Raw genomic sequence first — 27759 nt, forward strand, 5'->3', positions numbered from 1 at the left:
TTTACGATAACCTACATGCTATTGTGCATGTCTTCCATATGCCTATATGTCCAGAGTGCACGTAAAACACCACGGTCTATAATAGATTTAGCCTCTTTTCCTTTTATTTGCCTGTATGAAATACTAATATTTACATCATGTCTTATTTTGTTTTGAATTTTAATTTAGGCATTTTTAATCTAACCTCTGATTGTACAACTGTGTGTAATGTATGTAATGTGTGTCATCCACAGTTTCATGCGCCTCATGGGGCTTTGATGTGAAGAAGAGTGGAAGGAAACACAAAGCAGGATGGACGGACAGACTCAAAGGATTCAGCTCGTATCAGCAGACGGCAGCATGGCGCTGGGACACCGCATCCAGGTGATGTGACTGTTACAATCACCCCCTTGGCGAAAGTCAACATTCACATGAGTCAGATAAGAGTTACGCAAATAGCAAAGTTAACAGCTCCAGGGGTAGATTTCACGGAGTCTTGCCCTGTAAACATGTTTGAAGGAAAAGTTCAATACGTTTAACACAGAATTCTTAAATGTTGTTATGACATGTATCCAGATGAAGCACCAGTGCATTTTCTCCACCTCATTTGTCTAAGGACTGACTTCTATCCCCTTTGTCTCTCCTGTTTCCTCTCCTACAGATCGTGACAGATCAGCAGACGGGACAGAAGATCCAGATCGTCACGGCGTTGGAGCAGGCCACAGGCGGGAAGCAGCAGTTCATCCTGGCCAACGCTGACTACCCAGGAGGGAAGATGATCCTGAAGCAGGAGAACTCCCCTGGCAAGGTCATCTTGGCATCCCCAGACGGCTCAGGGGTCAACCAGCTCTTATTTGCATCTCCCGACATGGCCGGCCAGCAGATCCAGGTAGAGGATCATTGCCACATACTGTACATGAACATACAAGTCCCTCTTTCCCACCCACTCAGAACGATGCAGCTGACTGAAAGCATCTTCTAAGTCAGAGTTTCCCAATCTGTGTATATGTGAAGTATGCAAATTGTAGGCCTTTTTGTTCTTGATTTGCTATCTGATTTGAATATTTCTCCACTACTTTTTTGGTTTTCTTTCTCAGTTTATTACTGAAGGCTCCGACCAGACTCTCGTCAAGCCTGTGGTGGAGTACTGTGTTGTTTGTGGAGACAAGGCCTCAGGTAAACATTAAGTGCAGGGCAACTTTGTCCTCAGTATTAATAGCGTTCCTCACACACACACACCCACCCACACACTCTGCATCGTGTGACCTCGTTCCCCTGTTTCTCTTCGTCCCAGGTCGCCATTACGGCGCTGTGAGTTGCGAGGGCTGCAAGGGCTTCTTCAAGCGCAGCATCAGGAAGAATCTAGTGTACACTTGCAGGGGCTCAGGAGAGTGTGTCATCAACAAGCACCACCGCAACCGCTGCCAGTACTGCCGACTGCAGCGCTGCATGTCTCTGGGCATGAAACAGGACTGTGAGTGCCCCCGACCACCCCTGCCCTAACCCACACTAGTGCAGCTCACTATCAGTCAAACAGCCCTAGTATGTTTAGTGACCCATATCCACCCTCCACACGTTGTTTGAATTGTGTTTTGCCCCCCCCTCCCTCAGCTGTCCAGTGTGAAAGGAAGCCAGTGGAAGTGTCCAGAGAGAAGTCCGTCAACTGTGCCGCCTCCACAGAGAAAATCTACATCCGCAAGAACCTGTGCAGCCCTCTGGCTGCCACGCCCACCTTTGTGACCGACAAGGAAACTGCCAGGTACCGCAGTTCTGCCAGGTACCCAGAGAGCAACCTGTGTCAGATGAGGAATCTAACCCCTGCCTTAGGAATCACAAAACGTTGTTAATGGCTGCTTCTCGTTTGAGGGCTTTCACTGAAATACTAACTGGTTTAGCAGCTGGAAAGAAGCTAACTTGACAGCCATTTGAGTCCTTTTCATATGGTGTAATATGTATTGTAATAATATAATGTATTGGGCGGCTACGTAGCTCAGCCGGTAGAGCCGGCGTCTAATGATTGCAAAAGTCATCAGTGGTTCGAATCACGGCTGGCCACGTGTTGAAGTGCCCCTGAATGGAATGGAATGGAATGGACTTTATTTGTCATTGCTACAGTACAGGTACCAAACAACGAAATTTAGGAGGGGTGGCTCCCCTGGTGTTAGGAAAGGGATTTTTTTTTTTTTTTTTTTTTGAAAAAGCATAAAAGCATAAGAAGGTAAGGAGCTGGTTTACATCAATAAAGGCTATGTACACAATCCACTGTACATAGCTTAGTACTGTACATAGCTTGTACTGAGCAAGGCACTGAACCCATAATTGCTCCAGGGTCGCCGTCTATGGCTGACCCCTTGCCTAGAGAATAAAATACAAAATTCCAACAATTGATTGACAAGTTGATTGCATGTCAATAAAACAATTATTATTATTATTAGAATTAAATATGACCCCATCAGTTATTACGGGCCACAAGCTATGGGATCTTGTTCGTCCCTTGCATGTAATTGATCAATTAGTCACTGACTGGCCACACCCTGTTTTCCCCAGGTGTTATTTCAGACACTAATTAAGAGAAACAAATGAAAACCCACAGACACTGTGGAGTTAAGGTTGACACCCCTTGTGTATGAGAACCACACGGTACAGATATAGTGAAGATTTACTGGTGTTGTTTGTGTTTTGCAGGTCAACAAGTTTGCTGGAGTCGAGCATGCTGTTGAACATCCAGCAGCCTTTCCCCAAGCTTGAAAACACTGCACACATCTTGGTCCCAGCATCACCTGAACAGGTAACAAACCCGCACTGGGGGCTATCTACCTCTATTCTGTGAAACCTGAAAGATCAGAGAGATGTTTAACTCTTTGACTGCCAGCCATGTTCAGAGCGGAGAGCTCCACACTGCCAGACTTTTGGGGCATTTTCGCTGAACTTTGAAGACCCACCAAATATTGACTTTTCGGACTACATAAACATTGAACATATCTACCAAAACTTTAGACTCTCTTCTTTCATCAGAAAAAGAAAGTTTGTTTCTAGCCTCTTTGAGTGTTTAGAAATCGGCCGTAGAACATAGGGTGGTTTCAGCAAAAACACCTGATTTTGACCAATAAACAGAGAAAATGAGCTTTTTCTGCAGAACTTTTCTTTTTCTTATTTTTTTTCTGCACTTTTTCTGTATCGTCCGACTCTGAACTGTTTGAAGAGTCGCGCGATGGCCGCGATGCTCCGCAATGCTCCGCGCCGCAATGCTCCGCGCCGCATTTGGCACATACCCTGATCCGTTTCGCCATTACTACAACCCACAGCAAGCCACTTCCTTCTCCAGGCTTTTAGAGCTGAGCTAAATCGAACTACTGCCCCCATCTGGGACCGAAATACTTTACACCCAAGTCTGAAATTCACACACTAGGTGTAGAACATGTCAATAACGCGATCCCCGCGAAAAAAAAACAAAAAAACAAAGACGCCATTTGGCGTTACTATTCTATAAGACGCCAATTGGCGTCTTTGGCAGTCAATGAGTTAATAATGTGTGATTACCTCTAATAATGCTGTTGACCTCTCCTCAGAGTGACCCGTGTCAAGGTGACCTGAGCACGCTGGCCAACGTGGTGACGTCCCTTGCCCACCTGAACAAGGCCAGGGAGATGAGCGACGACTGCACCAACGACATGATGGGGGTGGAAACCCTTAGCAACGGCGATAGCTCCATGACAGACCTGCAAGGAGACGAACAAACTGCCAGTGACATCACTCGGTGAGGAGATCTGTCATACATGGGTTTTTTTTGTGTCAAATTTGAAATGATATGACATTAGTTGACTAAAGGCAGTACCAATATGGAAACTGCTGGGGTGTATCTGATGTTTATATGTGTAGAGAATGACCTGAGCTAGGAGGATGTGTTTTCTCTATATCAGTCCCCAAATTGAATTTTTACAGGGCCATGTGGCTCCTATCTCCGCTCTTAAAGACATAATTCAATTGCCTTCCCTGCAGTGGGTTTGACATTTGCCATTGGACGAGTAACAGCCAAACATGTACTTTAAGCAATAGCCCATATTTATCTTTCATGCCCTGAACCTCGGCTTTGAAAAGGAGAGCCCAAAAGAGCTCAAAGAGCTCTTCGTTTCTCGCATGATCGGTTTTGTGACTGACTTGTTAGTTTTTTTGGTGTTGTCCCCAGAGCGTTTGATACACTGGCCAAGGCTTTGAACCCCGGGGACGGCTCGGCAGGAGACTCTCTTGAGGCCACCATGCAGCTGATGTCAGGTGACCAGTCGGGTCCTGTGGTGGAGCTGGAGGGTCCACTACTCTCTGACAGCCACGTGCCCTTCAAGGTGAGGGTCCGCCCTCAGAACTAAACAGTTCAGTCAAAAGTTGTCACTTGGGAGGAGTGCATTTCATTTCACAAGGTGTTCACAAAATGCTTCCACGCTGATTAGCTCACTTTGAACAGAACTGCAGCCCAAATGCATCGCATGTCAGCCTGGAGCACATTGTTACTCTCTCATGGCCCCTCTCTCTCTCTCTCTCTCTCTCTCTCTCTCCCCCTCTCTCCCTTTCTCTACCTGTAGCTAATGATGCCTTTGCCCATGCCAGAGTACCTCAATGTGAATTACATCTGTGAGTCAGCCTCCCGGCTACTCTTCCTCTCTATGCACTGGGCACGCTCCATACCTGCCTTCCAAGCCTTGGCGTAAGTCTCACTCTCAAACTTACATTCATTGTCTTTCAATGTACCGTATTTTCCGGACTATAAGTCGCTCCGGAGTATAAGTCGCACAAGTCAAAAAATGCGTCACGAAGAGGAAAGAAACATATATAAGTCGCACTGGACTATTAAGTCGCATTTATTTAGAAATGTATTTCACAAAATCCAAGACCAAGAACAGACATTTAATCTGGAAAGGCAAGTTTATTCAACTACACAATAGCACACAGAACAACAGGCTGAATAGAAGTCAGGTATGTTAACATAACACATGAACAGTTATTCAGCTACACAATAGCATAAAGAACATACCTGGGAGGCTGAATAGGCTAAATGAACATAACAAGCCAGCGAGTCCAACAAGCAAGTTACCAGTAAGCAAGTTCACCAAGCTACCGTTTGCTTAGCTTCAACAAGCTAATGTTTCATTTCTTCAGTGGTATAGCAGCAGCATATAGTTGTCACAAGCCCAGAGCGGCCCAGAGCGCCCTCTGTCGGCTGTAGACGGTAATGTTTACTCCTTGGTTCATGTCTGTCAGTATGAAATTCTATATATATTGATATATAAGTCGCAGGACCAGCCAAACTATGAAAAAAAGGGCGACTTATAGTCCGGAAAATATAGTATTTTGTTTTTTCTTATAGACTTTTAAAACGAAATGTTCCTATTTATCCAGTGGTCAAGATAATGACATCAACCTGATGAAGGCGTGCTGGAATGAGCTGTTTGCCCTGGGACTGGCACAGTGCTCCAACGTCATGAATGTCGGCACCATTCTGGCCGCCATCATCAACCACCTTCAGACCAGCTTACAAGAAGGTATGAAGGAAATCGGTTTGCTCGTTTCTGTTACTGGTCAGAAAAAGGTCAGAAGGTTTGCTCCAGTAAGTGCAGTGTTTCCCCTACCATTGCCTTGGGGGGGCGGGCCGCCCTCCCAACGGAACCCCCCACCCCCCCAAGAAAGAGGAATTATTACGGACGTAGACACCAAACATTTGACAAGCAGGCTAAAATATCTGCGTTTTTTAAACGCACCCAACCCGAATCTGGCGAGTGGCAAGCCCATAGGCTCGTTGGTAACGTTAGTCCGCCGGAGTCTCGCATAGCCAGACCTATCTCCACACTTCGCGCTGTGCCAGCGCTGGAGAATAATACAAGATTTTGCGCAAGTGTGCACGCGAGACGCAAGTGTTTTTGCCGGCTGTGATGTCTGCAGATTGAAAGTAAGCAAGTTCAAACGTTAGCAAATAAACTTTATTCTTGATTTCTATGCCCCTGGTTATGGAACGTCGCGATGGAATAGGATATGCTGGCTCAACTATTTGCATGAGCGCACGAAATCCTCTACCCTCGACAAAACTGAGCGGCAGAATATCTGTTTCGATTAATTTGCAGATGGCCATCGTTACTTTCTCTTCTCGTTGTGCATCACACCTCCCGCGTATTAGATGAGACGTGATGGAGGGCTGAGAAGGTAGCGAAGGAGCAATCAGGGTCGGATGTACTGTTTGCAGGTGGTATTTCATCGGGGTCGTGTTGTATTTATATGTCACTGCGCAGTGTTTGCAATGAGCGGCGTAACTTGTTGCATCATGCCGTACTGCGTTGCGAAATTCAATGTGAAGGCAAATGCAAAGTTCATTTCTCACACATAACGTGGGCAAACTAATTTCCACTCAATTTATTAATGATTATCGAGCAAAATATTTTGTGATCGACCAAGATCCTTATCAATCAATTATCGATCGTCGATCATTGATGCCCACCCCTAGTTCTGACAGAGAAAGTTGGTTAAAATTGGTCGTTATTATCGTGACTAGAAAGTGTCTGACTATAGTTCCATAGTGCAAGTAGTGTCAAAGAACTAGCAAGCTGGCTAGCTCAGAGGTGATGAGATGAGCTAGTCTCCTTGCACACTTGCCAGCTAAAGAGCTAGGAGGCACTTTATTATTTTACTTAAAGTAGATATACTATCTTTCTTATTCTGCTAGAGTTGGGCTTCATGGTAATACCACAATGGCATATTTACAGTACATGGACAGTTGATTGAAGCATTGGAAATGTCTGTATTTTATAGTTGGACATACAATTTTTTTTCAGGTGAGAGAGTAAAGTCAAAATGACATGATTATCTGACTGGATTGCCCACAGCAATCCAATATTCAATTTTAATTATGTTATAAATTGATATGGATCAATTTATGCCTCTTATTAGATTATAAATACTCTGGCTGTTTTGTTTACCTTTTGGTTGACAGCAAAATGGAGAGAGGAGGGTAGGGAGGGAGAGAAGGAGAGAGAGCAGGATGGTGTCGGCACACCAGAGAGAGAGAGAGCAAGAACCAGGTGAGAAAGTGGACAGGTAGTCAAGACCACATAAGTAAGTAGCCTTGAGAACCGAAGGTTCTCCAGCCTAATGGCCCATAGGGCAGGAGCCTATCTCCTGTTTCCGTAGCGTGAGGCGGCTTAATGTACAAGTACACCCCTGGACATGACGCTGGTATGAGGCAGGGTCTTACCCCCTGGGGGGGGGTGGGGGTCCATGCCACGGTCCATGCCACCCCCCCAAGGCAGCAAACCTAGGGGAAACACTGAAGTGTTCAGACAGTGTTCTCTGGGCTTTTACCAAACTCAACCATGATTGTTGAGACGTCTTCTTCTGTGGCCCCTCCAGAGAAGCTGTCCCCTGAGAGAGTGAAGCTGGTGATGGAACATATCTGGAGGATGCAGGAGTTCTGTAACAGCATGTGCAAGCTGTCCCCAGACGCCTTTGAGTACGCCTACCTCAAAGCAATCGTCCTCTTCAGTCCCGGTGAGAGGGGAAGGAAGTGGGGAGAGGAACTTTACTTTTTCAAGTGTTATTTCTCAAATAGGATGGGGGGTGTGCCAATGGTAATGTTACATAATGTTATGAACAGTGCTTGTCGGTTGAAACATATGGTGACATTACTGCGTGTGCGTGTGTGTGTGTGTGTGTGTGTGTGTGTGCGTGCGTCCACGCTGTAGATCACCCAGGCATAGACAACACCCACCAGATTGAGCGGTTCCAGGAGAAGGCCTACATGGAGCTGCAGGACTATGTTACCAGGACCTACCCTGAAGATTCTTATAGGTTAGTAATGCTTGATCTCTGCATCATCATATTTACCTCAATTAATTTGGTTAGTCTGTGTGTGTATATATAAATATATATTTATTTATTCAAATTTTCTTGGCGGCCAGATTTATTTATTTAATTTGTTATATTATTATCAGTACTTTTTATTATTAGTAGTAGTACTTTTTATTATTATTATTATTTATTCTTGTTGTTTTTACTTCTGTGTTTTATTCTTTTGGCAAAATTGGTAAAGAACTCCATTCCAAGTAGCTTTAAAGGACCTTTACTTCCTGAAACCTGCAGGTTTGTTTCTACTCATTTGTTGTCTGTGCTTCTCTCTCTGTCAGGTTATCCAAGTTACTGTTGCGTCTCCCAGCCCTCCGGCTTATGAGTGCTGCAGTCACAGAGGAGCTCTTCTTCGCCGGCCTGATTGGCAACGTGCAGATAGACAGCATCATCCCCTACATCCTTAAGATGGAGTCCACTGACTACAACAGCCAGGTGGTGCCTGGCGTCTGACCCAGCCACTCCGCATGGTCACCATGACAGCAACATCCCCTGCAGGCAGGCAGACAGACAATAGGCAAATAGCCCAACCAATTGCAGTGGTTAGCGGATGGGTCACACCCCACAGTGCAGATGTGCTCCGTTGCTGTGTCGCCCTCAACAGAATCGGATGGTTTCTTCAATCAATGTTCCTGATGGAATTTGCTGACTTCGATAGCTAATGCATTCTTTTTGACCCAATGAACATAGTTCACTTGGAAAGACAATTTAGTCCACAAACAGTTTCAGGATTGAACTTTTGAAACATGCATCGTAGATTCTGCTTTTTAAATGTACAGACTGCTTTTTAAATGTACAGACTATGATTATTATCATTATGCTTCATATTCTTCAAGCCTTTCATTTTGTGCTGATTTTGTTTGTATTTCAATGAACTGAGACATTTTCTTTTTTGATTGTTCCCCCATCTGTTTGCGCTTTTTATTTCCTAACATATTTGAGAACTTTTCTCTCGATGTGAATCGAAATGTGATCATGTGATCGGTGTTAAGGTTATGACCTTTTTATATATTATTTGTCTGCCAATCCGAAGGATAAGGCCTCAATCAAGATGAGTCAACTCTGCTCTAACGTGAAATGGAACTCGTTTGAATTATGTGAATTATGAACTCATTTGAATTATGTATATATAAATATGTATATAGAAAGAAGTGAAAAAAGCTATCATGGACAATAGCTGCTTATACAAGAATTCCATCTTTTGGACATGTTAATGTAGTTGCTGAACATTTGTCATGTCCTTTGAAAATAAATGAAACCTTTCAATTGTTTCAACTGTCTGCTTTATGATTAATTGCATTGTGGTATAATTTGGCAAAAAGCCATATGAGGAATTTGGTTCAACTGTTTGTTTAGTATAACATAAGTTAAGGAGGCTGAGAAGAATAGGAGTTATTAGATGCCAGCCAGAGTCTACGTTACACATAGTATGGTTTGGAAAAGTATCCCTTTTATTCATACTCTGATATTTATACTATATACTTGGATATTTATAATTATACACCAAGGAAGAGCAATTCTAGCATGCTCTCAGCTACAAGGAAACATCAAGTGTCCCATTAGTCTGTCCAGCACACACTCGCCTCCAATTTGAAAGTAGGGTATAAGCAATATATTTTAGATGTTTAACAAATGAATTGCTATATAGGCTGAATGGATGGCCAGTAACATATCTGCAATTGAACATTGAACCGTTTCATCAGCATTCATGGCCTTTTGGCAATTGACGATCTATGGGTCATGGCTTGTTGGACATTATGCTGTTTATTAATTTTGATAAACTCAGAAGTCAATCCGCATCATAATGGGCTTTATGTGGAACCTGCGTGGATTAGAAAGAGGGTATTTATCCATGCAGTCTTCCAGTGGCTATTTCTGTACTGGATTAACGTATTTCCCATTCGTACTGATTGACTTTTCATGTGTTTGTTCCTTGATCAGATTAGATTGCTTATGGAGGTGAAACATAATCTTTCGAAACAGCTGAACATGTTTTTGTTCCACACACATAACATTATTATCATGGGGCAATCTCTCTCTGATTTTCCCCTGACTTATTTTGGATACAGCAGATCTTTCCAGTGGCTTCTGTGCGAATTTATTATTTATTATCTATAATAATCAGGGAGTCATTGGCTCTTTAAATGAGAGATCTGGTAACAAATAATATTAGATATTAGATATATACTGTATATATTAGATATACATGAGCATGCAACAGTCTCAACAGATGGATCAGAGCCACTGATACAGTTTGATTTACAATTTAGTTGGGCCTCTCCTACATATGACTGTAACACAAGAGTTAATGTATTCAGAGCCAACCCCCTGCAATATTTTCAGTAACACAAAATCTGTATCCTTAGTTCCCAACAGCTTTTGGTGTTGGTTAACAAGAAGTAATATAAAAAGAAACAGTTTGGATTTGAAATCAAACAATTACTAGGTTAAAGTGGAGATTCTCAGCTTTAATGAATAGTCCCCCTATTTCAGGGCAAACATTTTTGACAGGTGTTTCTGGTGTGTCGGGTGTGTTCCGTCACATCATTTGTGCAGACATAAGAGAATGTTCAATGTCTAGTATTGATGATATGATGACATCATATATCAGAGAGACATCAATGAAAACATTATGAGGCTGAAATAACAGAAAAATTAAATAAAAAACCTTAGACTTACAAAAATCAACAATTTGTAACATCATTAAAAAAATAAAAAAGCACCTGTGAGTTGCAAACAGCCTGGCAGGCCAAGGAAGACTTCTACAGTGGATGATCAAAGAATGCTCACCATAATTAAGAAAAAAAAACATGTCCCTAACATACTGCCATAGCAACTAGGGAGTTTTTTAGGGTAAAAAAGATTGCATTTAATTTCTGATGATAAGATATTAGGCAACAACCTCAAAACAAACAACAACTTAAGACGGCTCTAGTCTAGCACATGCCTGGGCAGAGCACCAGAAACTATGCCCAGCGGGCAGCGTCTGGTGGGGTCAGTGGGTCACAGACTTCAGGCAGTTATTGCATGTAAAGGATTGTCGACCAAATACTAAACGTAGGTGCTTTATTTAGACATGTTATGATTTTTTCCTAATACTTTTGGTGCCCTGAAATAGTACATTATAAATGGTGAACCAACCTGAAACCCTCCCCCCACCCCATTTAATTAAAGATGAGAATCTCTACTTTCACCCCTTAATAATTGTTTGATTTCAAGTCCAAACTGTTGGAATATAGAGCTAAAAGATTTGAAAAAGCTAAAAATGGTTTCTCTCCAATATTTATGGAGGGCACTGTATGTCTTGGAGGGAAGAAGTGAACTGTTACAGTGAAAGGGGATGGGCATAGCCTTACTGTTGGCCTTATTAGCTGATCAATTTTTCATCAGGCTGCTACAAATGGATGGTGTAGTAGTGACTACATGGGCTCTGTTTTGCAGTAGTCACCTGGTGAACGAGTCCAGCTAATTAAAGTCATTGGTAGGCGCTGCACATTAAAACTTGATGGACCCAGTGAATGAGTTGGTTCTGTTTTTAGATTCCATTGTTAGGTGTCCTATATCCCCCCATCTCTCTGATTCAACACAGGCCTATCATTATCTATCAATGACCTAAACCCTTTCTGCAGTGAAACTATTCTTACTGTAGCCTACTGTTTACAATATTGCAATAAGCTGGTGACCACAGCTGGTGACCACAATTTCATAAACATTACAATACTTTCCAACTTAAGGTGTAAGCTGAGATGAGGTAGCCTACTGTAATGCCTTCAATGCCAGGAACAGTAGGAAATTATTTTTAAGGGACAAATTGATCCACACATTTGAGCAATTCATGGTGGAAGATAAAGTAAAGATGGGTTTCCTCAGAACTCCAGTTGGTTGGATTAGACCGTTTTACACTCCTCTACATGAGTACATGAATGACAAAGGCTAGTTTAGACTGTTCCCATGGCCTCCAGTCACACTGGTGGGGTGGACCTTTCTTAAGGGCTGTATTGGGTTTGGCAGATACTGCCTAAGGGGGAATATGGGCGGAGGTGTGCAAAAGCAAATAGCCTACTGGCAGCAGGTTCATGTGTAATGTATAAGTGTGTGTGTGTGTGTGTGTGTGTGTGTGTGTGTGTGTGTGTGTGTGTGTGTGTGTGTGTTTGTGTGTGTTTGTGTGTGTGTGTGTGTGTGTGTCTGCTTCTACAGTTCGTGAGCTTAGAATGATAAGGTTCTATCTCCGTTTAGGGTAGTTCAGAGATATTGAGCGTCAAAGTTTTTACATTCCATTATGTTTTGTGAGATGGAACCTTTGTATTTTTAACTCAAAAATGTCAACTTTTTAAAAAATAACACCACACAGGCATTAATAAACACCTAATGGATCAGATTATGTAAAAAACAACATTTTGACCAAAAATGGAGATAGAACCTTATAATTCTAACGTCACAAGTTGTATGTATGTATGTATGTATTTTGGTCATGTAATTGAATTGAATACATTATTCATACATTCCCCACTCTGCTTCTGTCATACCTACTGTTACTATTGTTATGTTCAAAGACACCGTAGGCTAGTAGGTTAAAACCAGCCGACAGAATGTGGAAAGAGTTCACTCCAATGTATAAGTGTGTGTGTGTGTGTGTGTGTGTGTGTGTGTGTGTGTGTGTGTGTGTGTGTGTGCGTGCGTGTGTGTGTGTGTGTGTGTGAGTGAATGTGGAAAGAGTTCACTCCAATGTATAAGTGTGTGTGTGTGTGTGTGTGTGTGTGTGTGTGTGTGTGTGTGTGTGTGTGTGTGTGCGTGTGTGTGTGTGTGTGTGTATACGTGTCTGCTTGTGTGTGAGTGTGTGTGTGTGTGTGTGTGTGTGTGTGTGTGTGTGTGTGTGTGAGTGAATGTGGAAAGAGTTCACTCCAATGTATAAGTGTGTGTGTGTGTGTGTGTGTGTGTGTGTGTGTGTGTGTGTGTGTGGAAATGTGGAAAGAGTTCACTCCACCTCCTTTCCCTCGGCAGACCCAGAGGAGGCGGAGTCTGACCCAGAGGAGGCGGAGTCAGACCCAGAGGAGGCGGAGTTTGGCTCCACATAGTTGTATTGTATGTGTCGGGTTGAAGAGAGAGAGAGAGAGTGTGGTGGTCAGTGTGCGAGAGGTCGACATGATGGGAGAATTAGTATGTTCGGTGATGAAACGTTAAGAATTCCGACCCAACTTCCGAGTCTAGCCCCAACACGGTGATTATGCCCAGCGCCGAGACGTCTGTGCGAAGTTTATCCGAAGTCGAGAAATACCTCAACAGCCGGGACGAAATGGTAAATATCAAATGAGTTGTTCTTTTTTTTTTACCCCCACGCCTAAAACATTGGACCCATTGTACTGTACTTATCTTACACCGGGACGGGAGCATCTGCTGTGCCCTACTTTTATACGTTATAACGTGTTTTATTACACTGAGAACAACAGTAGATTCTGTTGCACCCTCTTGTCGTGAGCTTAGAATGATAAGGTTCTATCTCCGTTTAGAATGATAAGGTTCTATCTCCGTTTAGAATGATAAGGTTCTATCTCCGTTTAGGGCAGTTCAGAGATATTGAGCGTCAAAGTTTTTACATTCCATTATGTTCTGTGAGATGGAACCTTTGTATTTTATGAATTACTAACTCAAAAATGTCAACATTTACAAAATAACACCACACAGGCATTAATAAACACCTAATGGATCAGATTATGTAAAAAACTCAATTTTGACAAAAATGGAGTTAGAACCTTATAATTCTAACGTCACGCTGTATGATGTATGATGATCTGAGCAGACATCTGTTACATACTAGGCTACAGTAGGGCTGCATCAGACCCTGTTGGGGGGTCACATCATTTTAGTCGGGGGGCTTTGAGGGGCTTGACCTATTTTATTCATGTTTAAAAACCCTATGTTTAACACTGTCTGGCTATTCCAGACTTTCACTGCTTTTTCAGCAAGTGTGTTTTCCTGTTTTCCTTCCTCCTACGGTAGCCGAATTAGATGCTACTATAATAAATATTTCAATATTTGTGAATTTCAACAAATCAAAATGAATGTGTAGAAATAGAATAGGCTTAGCTATTTGACCTGTTTTAACACTCCAGTAAACCCCAATTAGTGAGCAGTCACCAAAACATGCCTTGTTATTGTACAATGTTCTTTCATGTTTGCCACTTGACCGGAATGTTATTTAATGCTATTACTATGTTATATAGTTGTACCAAGTATTACGCAACTGTGTCCCATTTTAATAACATGGCATTGTACACCTCTTTTGAATGACTTGGAACATCTTATTGACACACATCTTTTGCTGACAACTCACCACATTTTCAATTATGTCACACTAGGCAAACCAATGGTGTCATTGTTTGTTCCCTAATAGTTACTTACTGTAAATCTATTATAGAAACTTCAGTCTTTATCGTAAGTGAGTGACACCCTGCCAGAGGAATGCTCTCTCTCTCCAGCCTGTGTTCCGTAAACACAGACAAACCAGTCAGTCAACTGTCACAATGCATGTTGGAGTGTGAACTATCATGCCCGCCAGGCAGATTACCTTTAAGGTTGGTCCTGTTTGTTCTGTTTTGATCGTTGTTTTCCAGGCTTAGTTTTAGGCCAATGATGTGTCACCCGAGAAGGATTCAACTTGACCATGGTAATTAACATGCCAAACCAGTTCCTTGGTGAGGTAACCTCGTAGGCCTATTCTTCTCTGTGGTGAACGAATGTCATCCACCCTGTTTTGGACGCAAAAGCATTAGATTGGATTCAACTTTATTGTCATTGCATTGAGTACAAATCGTGAGACAATAAAATGTAGTTTGGCATCTAACCAGATTGTGCAAATAATGGCATAGTGCAAAATACATAATAAAGTAGATATACAGTGAGTATAAATAAATGAATATAATGAATATAAACTGAATATCAATATGATATGTACAGAACCAAGGAAATAGGTCTTGGGGTATGTACATATATGTAAGATGTATAATTAGAGACTACTATACAAATATCAGTAACAGCTCAGTGGCCTTGCGGTTAGAGTGTGCCCTGAGATTGGGAGGTTGTGAGTTTGATCCCCGGCTGAGTCATACCAAAGACTATAAAAATGGTACCCGATGCCTCCCTGCTTGGCACTCAGCATTAAGGGTTGGATTGGGGGTAGGACCCTGCGACGTACCAGCGTCATGTCCAGGCCGTGTACTTGTACATCAAGCCGCCTCATGCAGCCAGTAGAGGTATGGTGGGAGAGTACACTGATACTGGGAGTCAATGTTCCTCTTGTTGGTGGTGGTGGTGGGTGGGGGGGGGGGACCTGGACTATGAATGCTGTACCTTTATTGACAAAGTTTACTGTAGGTCCTCCATCCCACTGCCAACACCAATGTCCAATGCAATGCAACCAGCTACAGATTTTTTTTGTTTTGAATAGATTATATTCAACCTTTTTGTCATTGCACAGAGTACAACTAAATGTAAAGGGTCAGCGCCCCTGGAGCAATTAGGGGTTAAGTGCCTTGCTCAAGGGCACAGCGGCAGTGGTAGGCACCTTAGATATGATGCCAGCGACCCTCCAGTCACCAGCTCACATGCAGCTCTCTGCAGCCTGTTTGTGATATATTCTGAAAAAAGGTGTGACATAGTTAGGTGTGACTATAGTGTGCTCTTATTATTTTTGCTAACAAGGTGCAATTATGGACCGAACTTTAAGGGATAATCAACAGCAAGGTGAGTTATATGAGAATAATCAAAGCCCTGGAGGAGCAAAAGGCCCTAGACACAGCACCTCCTCCAACACCTCCTAAGGCTAGACACAGCACCTCCTCCAACACCTCCTTGGAGTTGTCGTTGCCGTTCTAAACCACAGAGCACCTTGTCCTTGAGTGACCGAACTTAACAAATACCGCACCCTTTAATTATTGGCTACATAGGGAACACCCTCAAGTGTTCAACAAAGCTGTGATATAAACGGTTATAATGCAACAATGCGCTAATCCTCTACTGGTCTGAGAAGTTGCCTTACTGGTTATATGTTTGTTCTTCCTCACAGTGAATGTGTATGTGCATTTTCACTCAAACAGCCGTTGTAAAGTAGATATAGGCGGTTTAAGGGGCCATTGAAGTGGTGACACGACACTCTACAGCAGTGCTGATTGTTTAGGCCTAGAGGCCTGTCCCTTCTCCTCCATGGCGGTGGCGCCTTGAGTGATTTGCATACCGTACCTGCTTTAGATACCCATCTCTTTCCTTGAACCCATACCTAGCATTTCTGTATCTTTCACTCACTCCTATCGACATAGTGTACATGTTTGCATAATGAGGTGATAAGCTATAGGCCATGTTTCCCTGATGAGCTTGTTAACCCTGTTAAACGGTACATTGTGTGAAGCACATGTAACCTCACAATGGCTTCTTTGTGGTCACATTGTTTATAAGAGGGTTATGCATTCTGTAGGTGTTTAGTTTCCTCATATGGGCTGCGTACCTTTTAACTCCACATCACAGTTGGTAAGTGAACAGCGTGTGTGTGTACTGTGTACACAGATGCGTAAAGCGACATAGACAGCTGTAGGATGCTGTGAGGTAGAGGAGGAGGAGGAATGTCTGACTGCATTAGAGATTTGCTCTCCTTTCTTTCTCTCTCTTTCTCTTTCGTTCTATCTCTCCCCCCCCCCCTGTCCACCCTGAGCTGAGCAGGCTAGTGGGACAGTGTCAGTCTCCATGAGGATCAGCCCCAGCCAGCTGGGAGGAATACCAATAAGCTCCACAAGGTCCTTCCTCTGTGTGTCGTCTTCTCCTCTGTAGTGAAGGGCCGTTTTGTTCTGTCACAGTGAGCCAGCTGTGTGTGTGTCTGTGTGTGTGTGTGTGTGTGTGTGTGTGTGTGTACGCACGCGCATCTGTGTGCTCGCGTCTGTGCGTACATGTTTGTACTGAATTTAGCAAAGGGACTAAATGCCCTTATCCCTTCCCGATGTCTTCATCTCCTAGAGAACTCATGTGACCTGTTGTGTTTAGACAGTTTCATGTTTTATTGGTAGGCTACGTCATATTACGCAAGTGTAAGATTGTACAAGTCTTAGTCTTCGGTTGCTTGACATTGCAGCACACGGGCCGGTTTCAGAGACAAGGCTTAAGCCTAGTCCTGGATTAAATCACACTTTCAATGTAAAATCTCCATTGAAGATGTTTTTTAGTCTAGGATTAGGCTTAAGCCTTGTCTGTGAAACCGGCCCAAAAAAGACAAATAAGGCAATAAGGCAAGATAGGTCAAGAGACTAAACTGGATAAATAGTGGACAAGTTACAAGTTGTGGGAGGCGATAAGACAAATAGACAGGACACAGGAGTATTGCACTCAGTGGCAGCGGGTGTAAGAGGTAGTATTGAGTAAAGTGACTGTGTGCTTAAGGGTAGGTCGTTTGGGGATGGTAGTAATTTGTCTTCAGTCGGCTTGTTTATGAGCCTGATCGAGTTTTGGCCCTGAGGCTCTGGATGGAAGAGGCTTCGTCTTTTTCGACAACATCAATTCAAACAGACTGTGGTTGTGGTGCTGCCTGGGATCTTTGATGATCCTCCAGGCTTGGCTGACACAATAGTTTTAGTTTTAGCTAAATAGATGATAGTTTTGCCAGATATGGTTGTCTGCTGCTAGTGTGTGAACTTGCAAAATATTATACTTCCTTACAGAAACAAGAGCCATTCCTGTCTACCTAAGAAAACGGCTGTGTGATTATTGACGTTCCCCCCTGGGTACGAGCAACGGGTTCATCGCCTCCCCCGGCCCATACCAATTAAAACCAACCCAAAGCTCATCTCACACAGCGCAATGTTTTTTACACCCACTAAACGAACCCCACTTCAATTGACTGTGTTTAAATGCTTCGGTTTCGGCAGATTCCATGCTTCAGCAGATACTAAAGTCTATAGCAGGCTGACAGCAGGCTGAAACTCGCCTCTCAATGCTCCAGTGTTGTGGGCTTAGGAGAGTAAGGTTGGTTATTCATTATTATGAAATTTGATTGAAAAAAACCAGAGCATTGATCCAGGAAGGGATTGCAGCACAAGATAAGCAACCTCCAGAACACCCTGACCCTGGCAGAAACTCCACAACGGGGAGAGGAGTCGAAATGTACTGTAGGCCGGTCACACATGCATAGTCAGTGACCCGACGCAGTTCTTCCCTGTTATGTCACAGGTTAACACAGTGTAATTTTAACATTCTGCTGCTCCGTGGGGGTCGGGGGCCTCATGAAGTGGGCCGTTGCTCTGGGACAGATGCTTAACTAGGGCAGTCTCCTTCCCAGGAGAGCTCAAAGAGGGGTGAGATGAGGGGAGCCGATTCCCCCAGGGGGGCCCCCGAGCTTCCCCAAGGGGCCAAGAGGATTATGATTGGAGTCTGAGGTTCAGCCTAGCGTAAATCAGCGGAGTCAGTCACGCTCACTCAATCAGACATCCACTCAGTCTTCCTCTGTCACTTCCCTCAGTCTTCCTTTGCTGTCCTCACGGGACTCAGTCAGGACTGTAGAGCCACACACTGACACACTGTACCGTTGCAGGATGACTCAGCCCACAGCGAGAGACTGTGTGTGTGGCCTGTGTCTGTCTGTCTGTGGCCTGTCCTGGCATGTCGACTTGGTAAACCTCACCTTTCCAGGGCACCATTATAAGTTCAGACGCCGTCGTTTGCGAGCCCTTGATTTCGTTTAACGCTAATCACGGTAATAGGAGAATCGATACCGTCTGAAGTGGTCTGAAGTGGGGTGATCTGAGATGGTTACGGGACAGAAGCACCAGACAGAAAGGTCAGACTCCCGTCCTGCTGCGGCAGACTGTCCTTGGAGACCAGGACCAGAGAGGCCCAACGCTGCCCCCAAGGCTGTCTGCCCACATTACCAGGATGTTCTCTCCTGCCCTCCCTCCCTCCCTCCTTCCCTCCCTTTAGTCTCCTGTCTCATGATTCATCATCCAGAGACCACAGTCCTCAAGGACCTCCACACCCCCTCTCTCCTCTTTTCTACTCACCTCCCCTCACATTTCCTCTGCCTCCCAAGAGTACACACCCCTGCAGCCTTTTGGGAGAGCTCAAGTGAAAACAAGCTCCATGGCAGATTGTGAGAAACATTTTCATTAGCATTGATTCATTAAGCAAGCCCTCTAATCCAAGGTTGAGTTGTGAGTCATCAGATGGAGGAAAGCTAGATGAACAGCAGCCACTATGAAAAACATGAAATACGCTCAAATGGGAGTTGTCAGGCCATGAACAACGGTCCACCGAAGGGTGTTAATCAGATAATCTAATAATGTCATATTAGTGTATTTGTTACGGTATGTGGGAATATGGTACATGTGGGAAAACTACGGTTAGGGTTTGGTGCTAGGGTTAGGGTTAGGGTTAGGGGTAGGGGTAGGGGTAGGGTTAGGGGTAGGGGTAGGGTTAGGGTTAGGGTTAGGGTTAGGGGTAGACATGCCAGCATGTACCAAGTCGACGTTTTATGCTGCCATGTCCCCGGAAATGCCGACATAAACCGTTTCCCCACATGTACCGTAACATATTCACTCTGTTCTGTGATTGCTTGGTATAAACTTTGTGTACTCTTATGTAGCCTATTATCTGAACGTCTCTTGTATACTTATATATATATATTATTGTATACCATATAATTACCATTGCATCCTGAATCCTCTCAAATACCCAGTATCTAATGGTGTCAGATAAAAGCACATAGCTGTTAGCCGTATGTACTGTATATATATACAGTGACTTTAGGCAAGTAGCCTGAATGTGAATGTAGAAGTGTTCCTTATCAGATGAATGCAATTGCTTTCAAACATCTCCCACTCCTTTGGAGGTTTGCCCCCGCTGTGGGCTACAGCAGCAAGCCAGGAGCCTATCAATACAGCAACAACAGCAATGCAGCGCCAAACCTCTCACATCATCTATTTCTGTGTATGTACGTCTCGCTCCATCACACGTTGCACCGATGTGCCCCCCCTGCACACCACGGCCTCGACAGCTCCTTTCAATCTAGTCCCTGAAGTGAACAGCTCATATCAAACAGAAAGTTAGCTTTTTTAAGCTAACTCGTCTAATGACGCTCTAACGTCGCCAGACAGACACGCAGTGGGAAGGGGAACTGATGTGGCCCAGAAACAAGCAGGTCTTTGTGAGAGTGTCTCTGAACTCGAATGCACTGGTAATCGGAGCACCCTCAACACCGGCTTTCTCTGCACTTCCACATCAAGGCTCTTGCTGGTAAAAAGCTCTCTCTTTCTCTCTCATTCTTTCTCTCTCTCTCTCTTTCTCTCTTTCTCTCTGTCTCTCTCTCTCTCTCTCTCTTTCTCTCTGTCTCTCTCTCTCTCTCTCTCTCTTTCTCTCTGTCTCTCTCTCTCTCTCTGTCTCTCTCTGTCTCTCTCTCTCTCTCTTTCTCTCTGTCTCTCTCTCTCTCTCTTTCTCTCTCATTCTTTCTCTCTCTCTCTCTGTCTCTCTCTCTGTCTCTCTCTCTCTCTCTCTCTCTCTCTTTCTCTCTGTCTCTCTCTCTCTCTCTCTCTCTCTCTCTCTCTCTCTCTCTCTCTCTCTCCCCCCCCCTCTCTCTGTCTCTCCCTATCTGGGTCTGGCAGGCTTTGACCATTTTGAGAGGGCTGAGGATTTATAAGACACACTAAGTGTTGCTTTGCAGTAGGCCGGGGATAGCTATTAGAATGGGATTGGACATCCACTGTATGTCAGGCCACTCTCTGGATACATATGTATTAGCTTAGTCACTGGAGCAGAGGCTGGACAATGTGTTTTTTCTCTGCAGAGAAAGAGGCCTGTGTTCAGGGAGGCTTGACGCCAGAGAGGGGGAGAGAAGCCAGAGAGACACACACAGGGATGGTTGGGGAGGGAGGCGTTCTCCCCTCTTGTCTCTTGTTGTGAAGCACACACGCGTATTGGACAACAATGGAATGAATAGACGGATATAAGTAGATGCATACAGGAGAACAGATTGGCGAGGAAGCCGTTTTTTACAGCATGGCTGTAAAAGCCGGTGTACATGTTGGTGAAACCATGTCGGTTGTCCTGAGTACACGGCTACTGTGAGTAAATAGTGTCATGTCTGCACATTGGGTTATCAGTGATGCATCAGTGTTCGATTGTTCTGCTATTGTGGCGTTATGCCTGAGTGACAATATCTGTGATGGATTGCTCTGTTCTGTCAGTTGGTATGGAAGTGAACAAACGTTGAGGTTTATGCTACGAGTGTGTCGGGTGTTTCATATTACAAACATAATAAGTAGTATGTTATTGTCTACAGAGAGTTGATAACATGACATACTTTCTCACCGTATCACACATACTGTGTGTGAGTTTGTATGTGTATTTTTCCATCTGATGTCACACACGCACACACACACACACACACACACACACACACACACACACACACACACTCATAAGCACTAATGTAATTACCCTATGGATGGATGTCTGCACTGCAGAACACGTGCGTGTGCATACGTGTACGTGTGTGTGTGTGTGTGTGTGTGTGTGTGTGTGTGTGTGTGTGTGTGCCACCATGCGTCACCATGCTAAATCAACCTATTTCTCGACTCTCTCTATCCCTTTCACCTGATAGTCATGCGGCACCAGGGACGCTTTCGTGTGTCGAACTGTCGGTGTGATATTGACCGGTTCATGTGACATGTCATGCAATGCATAACTGCATAACTGCCCTGCAACACTGTGGAAAATGCTAAGAAGGATTGAAAAGGCTGGAAAGTGTAGTTGGGTCACCATGACCAGCAGTGTGACGTTGGTCAGGGATTATCACATTCTCCAGCAGTTGTTGTGATGCGTAGATGCCCTGGCTGTCTGCCTTAGCCCTATCACCTCCGTCACGCTGCGTTCATATTCAGTGTCACTATGGTCAACACACGACTAAAGGGTTAACACTTATCTTTTCAAAGACACATGCAGTTTCACTTCCCACTAAACACTACTGACATTTTCTCCTAACCCTTACCAGAGGAAACTGCCTGCAGTGTCAGCATGGTAGCATTCTGTTGATGCCATAGGAAAATGTTACATTAAAGGGTCTAGACTTCCTGTCACATCACAGTCACATTACTGACCTAGATGTGCATCCTCGACTTCTCATAACCATTTATGACTGGCATACTTGTCTCGTCATCCGATCATCAGTAAACTATGGTGTAAAACTAATTATGATCTGGGTCCTAGAATTTAACAGATGTGCCAAATAAAAGCATTCCGCAGACACAGTGGCATTTGGAATATTTGGCAAATTAGATCAAGCATTTTGTGTCACATTTTGTATGTGGTTTTATGTAGCTCTCTTCATTAGCGTAGCAGACGCTTTTATCCAAAAAGATTTACAATTAGAGATTACAGGGACAGTCTCCCTGTAGTGACTTAGGGCTAAGTGCCTTACTCAAGGGCACACTAGTGGTGGTGTTCCCAGGTGGGATTTGAACTCATGACCTTCTGATCACCAGTCCAACTCTCTATCTCTCTTTCAGTTGTTGAACAACTGAAAAACGACTGACTAAGCTAATACTATCTCCTCTCTCAGTTGTTGCAGTTGTTGCAGACACCATGAAACCACCTCACAACTCCATGGATCCCAACCATGTTGATCTGAGTGTCTCACCTGGACGTTTTTGTGTGTTTCTGACAGGCCGACCAGAGCAGTGATGGGTCCTTCCTGGGCCTCCCTGGCGCGATGAGGAGGGGCGGCTCAGAGAACAACCTGGAGCTGGACCTGAACGACAGTGGACCGGGGCCGGGGACAAGTCACAGCTTGGACTCCCACAGACGCCCGTGTCTGGACAGCCTGCAGCAGAAGATCCTCAAGGTGACGGAGCAGCTGAAGATCGAGCAGTCCGCGCGCGACGACAACGTGGCCGAGTACCTCAAGCTGGTCAACAGCGCCGACAAGCTGCAGATGGGCCGCATCAAGCAGGTGTTTGAGAAGAAGAACCAGAAGTCGGCCCACAGCATCGCCCAGATGCAGAAGAAGCTGGAGCAGTACCACCGCAAGATGAAGGACAGGGAGATCTCCATCGGCTCCTTGGCCTCCTCCTCCAGACACAGCACCCCCAAGGAGACGTCCAAGGAGCTCCCGAGGCGCGCCTCCGGCAGCGTGAGCGTGAGCAGCGGCAGCGGCCGACACCCCACCCTGGACAAGATCAAGACCATCGGACCCGGCGTCTCCCTCTCGCCCCCCTTCTTCTTCAGCAAACCCCGGGAGTTCGCCAACCTCATCCGGAACAAATTCGGTAGCGCCGACAACATCGCCCACCTCAAGAGCACCCTGGACACGCCCTCGCCGTTCCACTCCGAAGGCGCCGCGGGCCGCGGCCTGAGCGGCAGCACCTCCATGGTGGGGAAGCCTAAGTACCCCAGCGACGACGAGTGCTCCTCCGCCGGTAGCGCCTCGATCTCGGCGGACAGCAACGGGAACGCGGCGAGCCTGGGGGTCGGCGGAGGGGTGGCTGGGGGCCAGGAGGCCGGGGGGGACACTCAGAGCAGACTGGCCCTGACTATGGAGGAGGTGAGGGAGATCAGAGAGGCTCAGTCCCAGCTGGAAGAGGACTTGGAGGGGCTCAGGACGCTGTACAAGAAAGACTACGGCCACCTCACCCAGTCGGTGCAGGAGGAGAGATACAGGTCAGCATTCACTTTCAAATATCCCAATCTCCATGACAACACAGGATCATCTACTGATGTACTAACTACAGCATCAGAAAGCACTGAGCACAAATCTACAGCTTTATGTCTGGACTCTGCAGGTATAAATATGTCACGTTACAGATACAGTGTGTTCTTTATTTCCTTACTAGATATGAGAGGTTGGAGGACCAGTTGAATGACCTGACGGAGCTCCACCAAAACGAGACGGCCAACCTGAAGCAGGAGCTGGCCAGCATCGAGGAGAGGGTGGCCTATCAGGCCTACGAAAGGGCCAGGGATATACAGGTACTGACATCAAAGCATGGTTGAGTGCAAACTTCCTCAATCTAAATGAGAGCAAGACCGAGATCATTTTATTTGCCAACACTTCTCTCGGCCTTTCTATCAATGCCCTAGGTCCCCTTGGCTCAAACAGAAAATCTGAAATCTTGGAGTGATGTTTGTTTTAGTGTATTTTTATTTGTTGTTTTCTTTTACTAGTGTTTTATCTGTTAAGCACTTTGGGCGCCTGTTTTGTCGTTGTAAATGTGCTATATAAATAAACATTACTTACTTACGGATACTTTAGAATCACTCTGAACTGTTGGATCTGAAGCCAGTTCCATGCAAATCTTTCCTCAAATGTAATCCTTTCTCAGCATTCAGTTTACATCTTTACCATTTAGCAGACGCTTTTATCTAAAGTGATCTACGATTAGAGATCTCCCTGTTCCCAGGTGGGATTGGAACTCATGACCTTCTGATCACCAGCCCAACTCACTATCCACTAGGCTACCACTTACCCCCCAGTGTTTTCTATGTAGCCTTTATTGACCACTGTCTGTCTGTCTGTCTCTCTGTCTGTCCGTAGGAGGCTCTAGAGTCGTGTCAGACGCGTGTGTCTAAGCTGGAGCTCCAGCAGCTGCAGCAGCAGACGGTCCAGTTGGAGAGCCGCGACGCCCGGGTGCTGCTGGGGAAGAGCATCAACATCATGCTGGCCATCGTCACCGTCATCCTGGTGTGCGTCTCCACCGCCGCCAAGTTTGCCGCGCCCCTCATGCGTAGCCGGCGCCACGTGATGGCCACCTTCCTGGGAGTGTGCCTGCTGGCCATGTTCTGGAGGAACTGGGAGCACCTACAGTGTGCGCTGGAGCGGGTACTAGTGCCAACCTGATGAGGATGACGAAGAAGAAGAAAAGATATGATATAGTTATGGTCATCGTGGTAAAAGAAATAGGATGTCATTGTCTCTGAGAGGGTCGGTGACACGGTTCATCAGAAGCCTCGGCCATCTTATGGTTACAAGAGGTTCACGGTTCGTTACTCCCATTCTCACACAAGCCATGCCTTGGTGCCCTTGCAAGGCAACGCTACGGTGGTGCAGCAGGGTGCGGATCACGTTCAAACTACGAAGACTAGACTACAGGAAGGGAGCTTTGTTACGCGTTCGATGTCTTTTGTTGTCTTACATCTTCTCCTCATTCTAGGCCTTGCCCCTCAGAGGTCACGAGTTATCTTTTAAAACGTTTACTTGGCTGTTTACTGTTTACTTTTTTTATTAGATACATTTTTAATGTGCAATATGTTTTGTAAGACCACTATTTGATGATGTACACTCACTGAGCACTTTACAGCACACCTGGACACCTGTCAACAGTCCAAGCTGGTGGAGGTGGTGTGACGGTGTGGGGAATGTTTTCTTGACATACTTTGGGCCTGTTAATGCCAATCAATCATCGCTTGAATGCCACAGCCTATTTGAGTGTAGTTGCTGACTATGTGCATCCCTTCATGGCCACAATGTACCCATCTTCTAATGGCTTCTTCCAGCATGATAATGCACCGTGTCACAAAGCAAAAGTCATCTCCAACTGGTTTCATGGCAATGAGTTCAGTGTTCTTCAGTGGCCTTCCCAGTCACCAGATCTGAATCCGATAGAACACCTTTGGAATGTGGTAGAACAGGAGATTCACAGCTTGAAAGTGCACCTGAAATATCTGCGTGATGCAATCATGTCATCATGGACCAGAATCCAGCAATGTTTCCAACATCTTGTGGAATCAATGCCACGAAGAATTGAGGCTGTTTTGAGAGCAAAGGGAGGCCCTACCCAGTATTAGTATAGTGTTCCTAATAAAGTGTTCAGTGAGTGTATATTCTTTGTCTTTTTAACATTTAATTTTTTTATTTGTCTTATTATTATTTCAGGAAAGCTTGTTTTATGTTGTTCCTTGGAGAAGTGACAGGGTGTTGCTGGGGGGCGGCCATGTCATTTATGGACGCATAAAACATCCATATCCACTAAGGCCACTGAGGGGCCGTGACAAGACCTGAGCTGACTCTTCTGTCTGAAGCCAGAAATCAATCACATTGAATTATCGCTCTGTTAGCTCTGCGACGTCAAAACAAACCTCTCTCCCGCTGCCTTCAAAGTGGACCACACACACACACACAGTGGTGGCGAGAGATAACAAACCGTTCCTCAGTTCGTTATTATTCAGAGATACCAATGGGGTACCGAGCTGTTTGATTGGATTCCAGTAATAATGACTGTGATTTCTCAGACATGACGAGGGGACTGTATCTACACTGTGATGTACGAGGCGTTGTGTTCTTTTCAACACTGACAAAATAGCTATTCTCTATTCTCAATGAGAAGCAATGAGTATTGAGCAGCCTTAAAGACAATGGAGGACATAGGACCTGATACAAGAGTGCTGCAAGATAAGAAGCTTCGAGGGGAGTTCATTTCCTGGACAGAGGTGTGTGTGTGTGTGCGCGCATCAGTGCACACACACATGCGTACGTGCGCGTACGTGCGCACGTGTATGCGCGGGTGCAAGTCTGAAAGGGGAACGACTAGAGTCTACTTAACATGAAAAGAAAGGCTATTGTTTACATTTGTCACACATTTGTATTGACCTTGTTTTATTTTTTATTTATTTGATTAAACAAGGTCAATACAAATAATGAGATTCTGAGATGCTGAGTGTATTCTTTTTTTTGATATACCTGAAGAAGATATCCCTGCAATTAGACATGAATTAGATTTACAGTCATTCATCTCAAGTGCATAATGTGATTTATTTCTTGTTGTCAAACATTATGTGCCTTTCTTTGACTATTATGTTTAAATTAAATGAACAATTTTAAATCAATCTGTGGTCTTATCTATCAGCTCTCCTGGTCCACCACTAGAGGGTGCAATGCTGCATTGTACATCTGTATGTTGTTGACATTTATCAAAGAAGTGCCGAATATTAAAAAAAGAATAATGATCACAATCCAACACATCTCAGAGGGACTGTCTGAGAGATTACAGAGAAACTTAAGCAGTTGCTCAAATGCGTGCTTGTAACATGTATCAGATCAAATCCACAACCTCTGTGGAACAACAGCGCCCTCTACTGTTCCACACAGGAAACTCCTTTACACAGTGTTCCCTCAAAACCACTATATTATGGGTATTATTCCATCAAGGTTCCCCTCTTCACTGTGAAAGGAGGTCTGTCTGAGCAAGAATAGCTTCCAGTCTGGAACTGTAACTAAAGTTACCTCCATCAGGTCAGGGCTGCCTGCGCTGGGTTTCTAGGACAGTGTTGATGTTCAGAGAGAGATGCTCGGCCACAGAGATAAACACGGACCTCGTCGCCTGCCTCTGCCTCTGCCTCTGCAATGTGGGTCATCTGGCAGGGTTGTGCTGCATGGTTGAGCCTCAGCCTGCGTGACTGACAGTGTGGCTCCCTCCCTCCCATGCCAGCGATGGGGACAGACAGACAGACAGAACAGACCTGAAAGAGCAGGAATGAGGATGAGAGGTAGATAGCTTAACTGTGGATCTCTGGCCCTCACGTAATGGTTCTATCTTTTGAGAGCACATAGGATTGAGAGAGAGAGAGAGAGAGAGAGAGAGAGAGAGAGAGAGAGAGAGAGAGAGAGAGAGAGAGAGAGCTTTACCCGTGTGTGGGTGGACTGGTTGTACTTTATGGCTTCAAGTTTCAAGTCTATTGTTACGTCACATTACACAAGTGTAACAGAGTAAAATTCTTAGGCTTCGGTTCCTGACATTGCATTGTAGCACAAGACATGGGGCATAATAATCCAAGCTAAAATAATATATCGGTAGTACAGGGCATAAGTGACAAAAAGTAATAGGCATACTACAAGATAGTGTGGCAATAGTACAGGTAAGACTTTGTGGAGTAGCTAAGGCC

At 44.8% G+C, this 27759-nt stretch overlaps 2 protein-coding genes across 2 annotated transcripts; both read left to right on the forward strand.

The window, feature by feature from the left end:
• The first annotated feature begins 281 nt into the window (after positions 1-281).
• Positions 282-8967, forward strand: nr2c1 (nuclear receptor subfamily 2, group C, member 1). Its single transcript, XM_080544895.1, has 13 exons — positions 282-363; positions 641-868; positions 1077-1155; positions 1274-1453; positions 1591-1756; positions 2665-2767; positions 3549-3736; positions 4166-4319; positions 4557-4678; positions 5371-5513; positions 7369-7506; positions 7701-7806; positions 8142-8967. The coding sequence occupies exons 1-13, from the start codon at positions 292-294 to the stop codon at positions 8311-8313; spliced, it is 1851 nt and encodes a 616-aa protein (XP_080401021.1). The 5' UTR covers positions 282-291; the 3' UTR covers positions 8314-8967.
• Positions 8968-13084: 4117 nt separating this feature from the next.
• Positions 13085-24718, forward strand: LOC308169972 (transmembrane and coiled-coil domain protein 3-like; the record flags this gene model as incomplete). Its single annotated transcript, XM_080544703.1, has 4 exons — positions 13085-13156; positions 22550-23541; positions 23715-23850; positions 24416-24718. The coding sequence occupies 4 exons, from the start codon at positions 13085-13087 to the stop codon at positions 24716-24718; spliced, it is 1503 nt and encodes a 500-aa protein (XP_080400829.1).
• Between the last annotated feature and the right edge of the window lie 3041 nt (positions 24719-27759).

The sequence above is a fragment of the Nansenia antarctica genome (genome assembly GCF_963989245.1).
Source record: "Nansenia antarctica genome assembly, chromosome: 14".
In the NCBI taxonomy this organism is placed as follows: Eukaryota; Metazoa; Chordata; class Actinopteri; order Argentiniformes; family Microstomatidae; genus Nansenia; species Nansenia antarctica.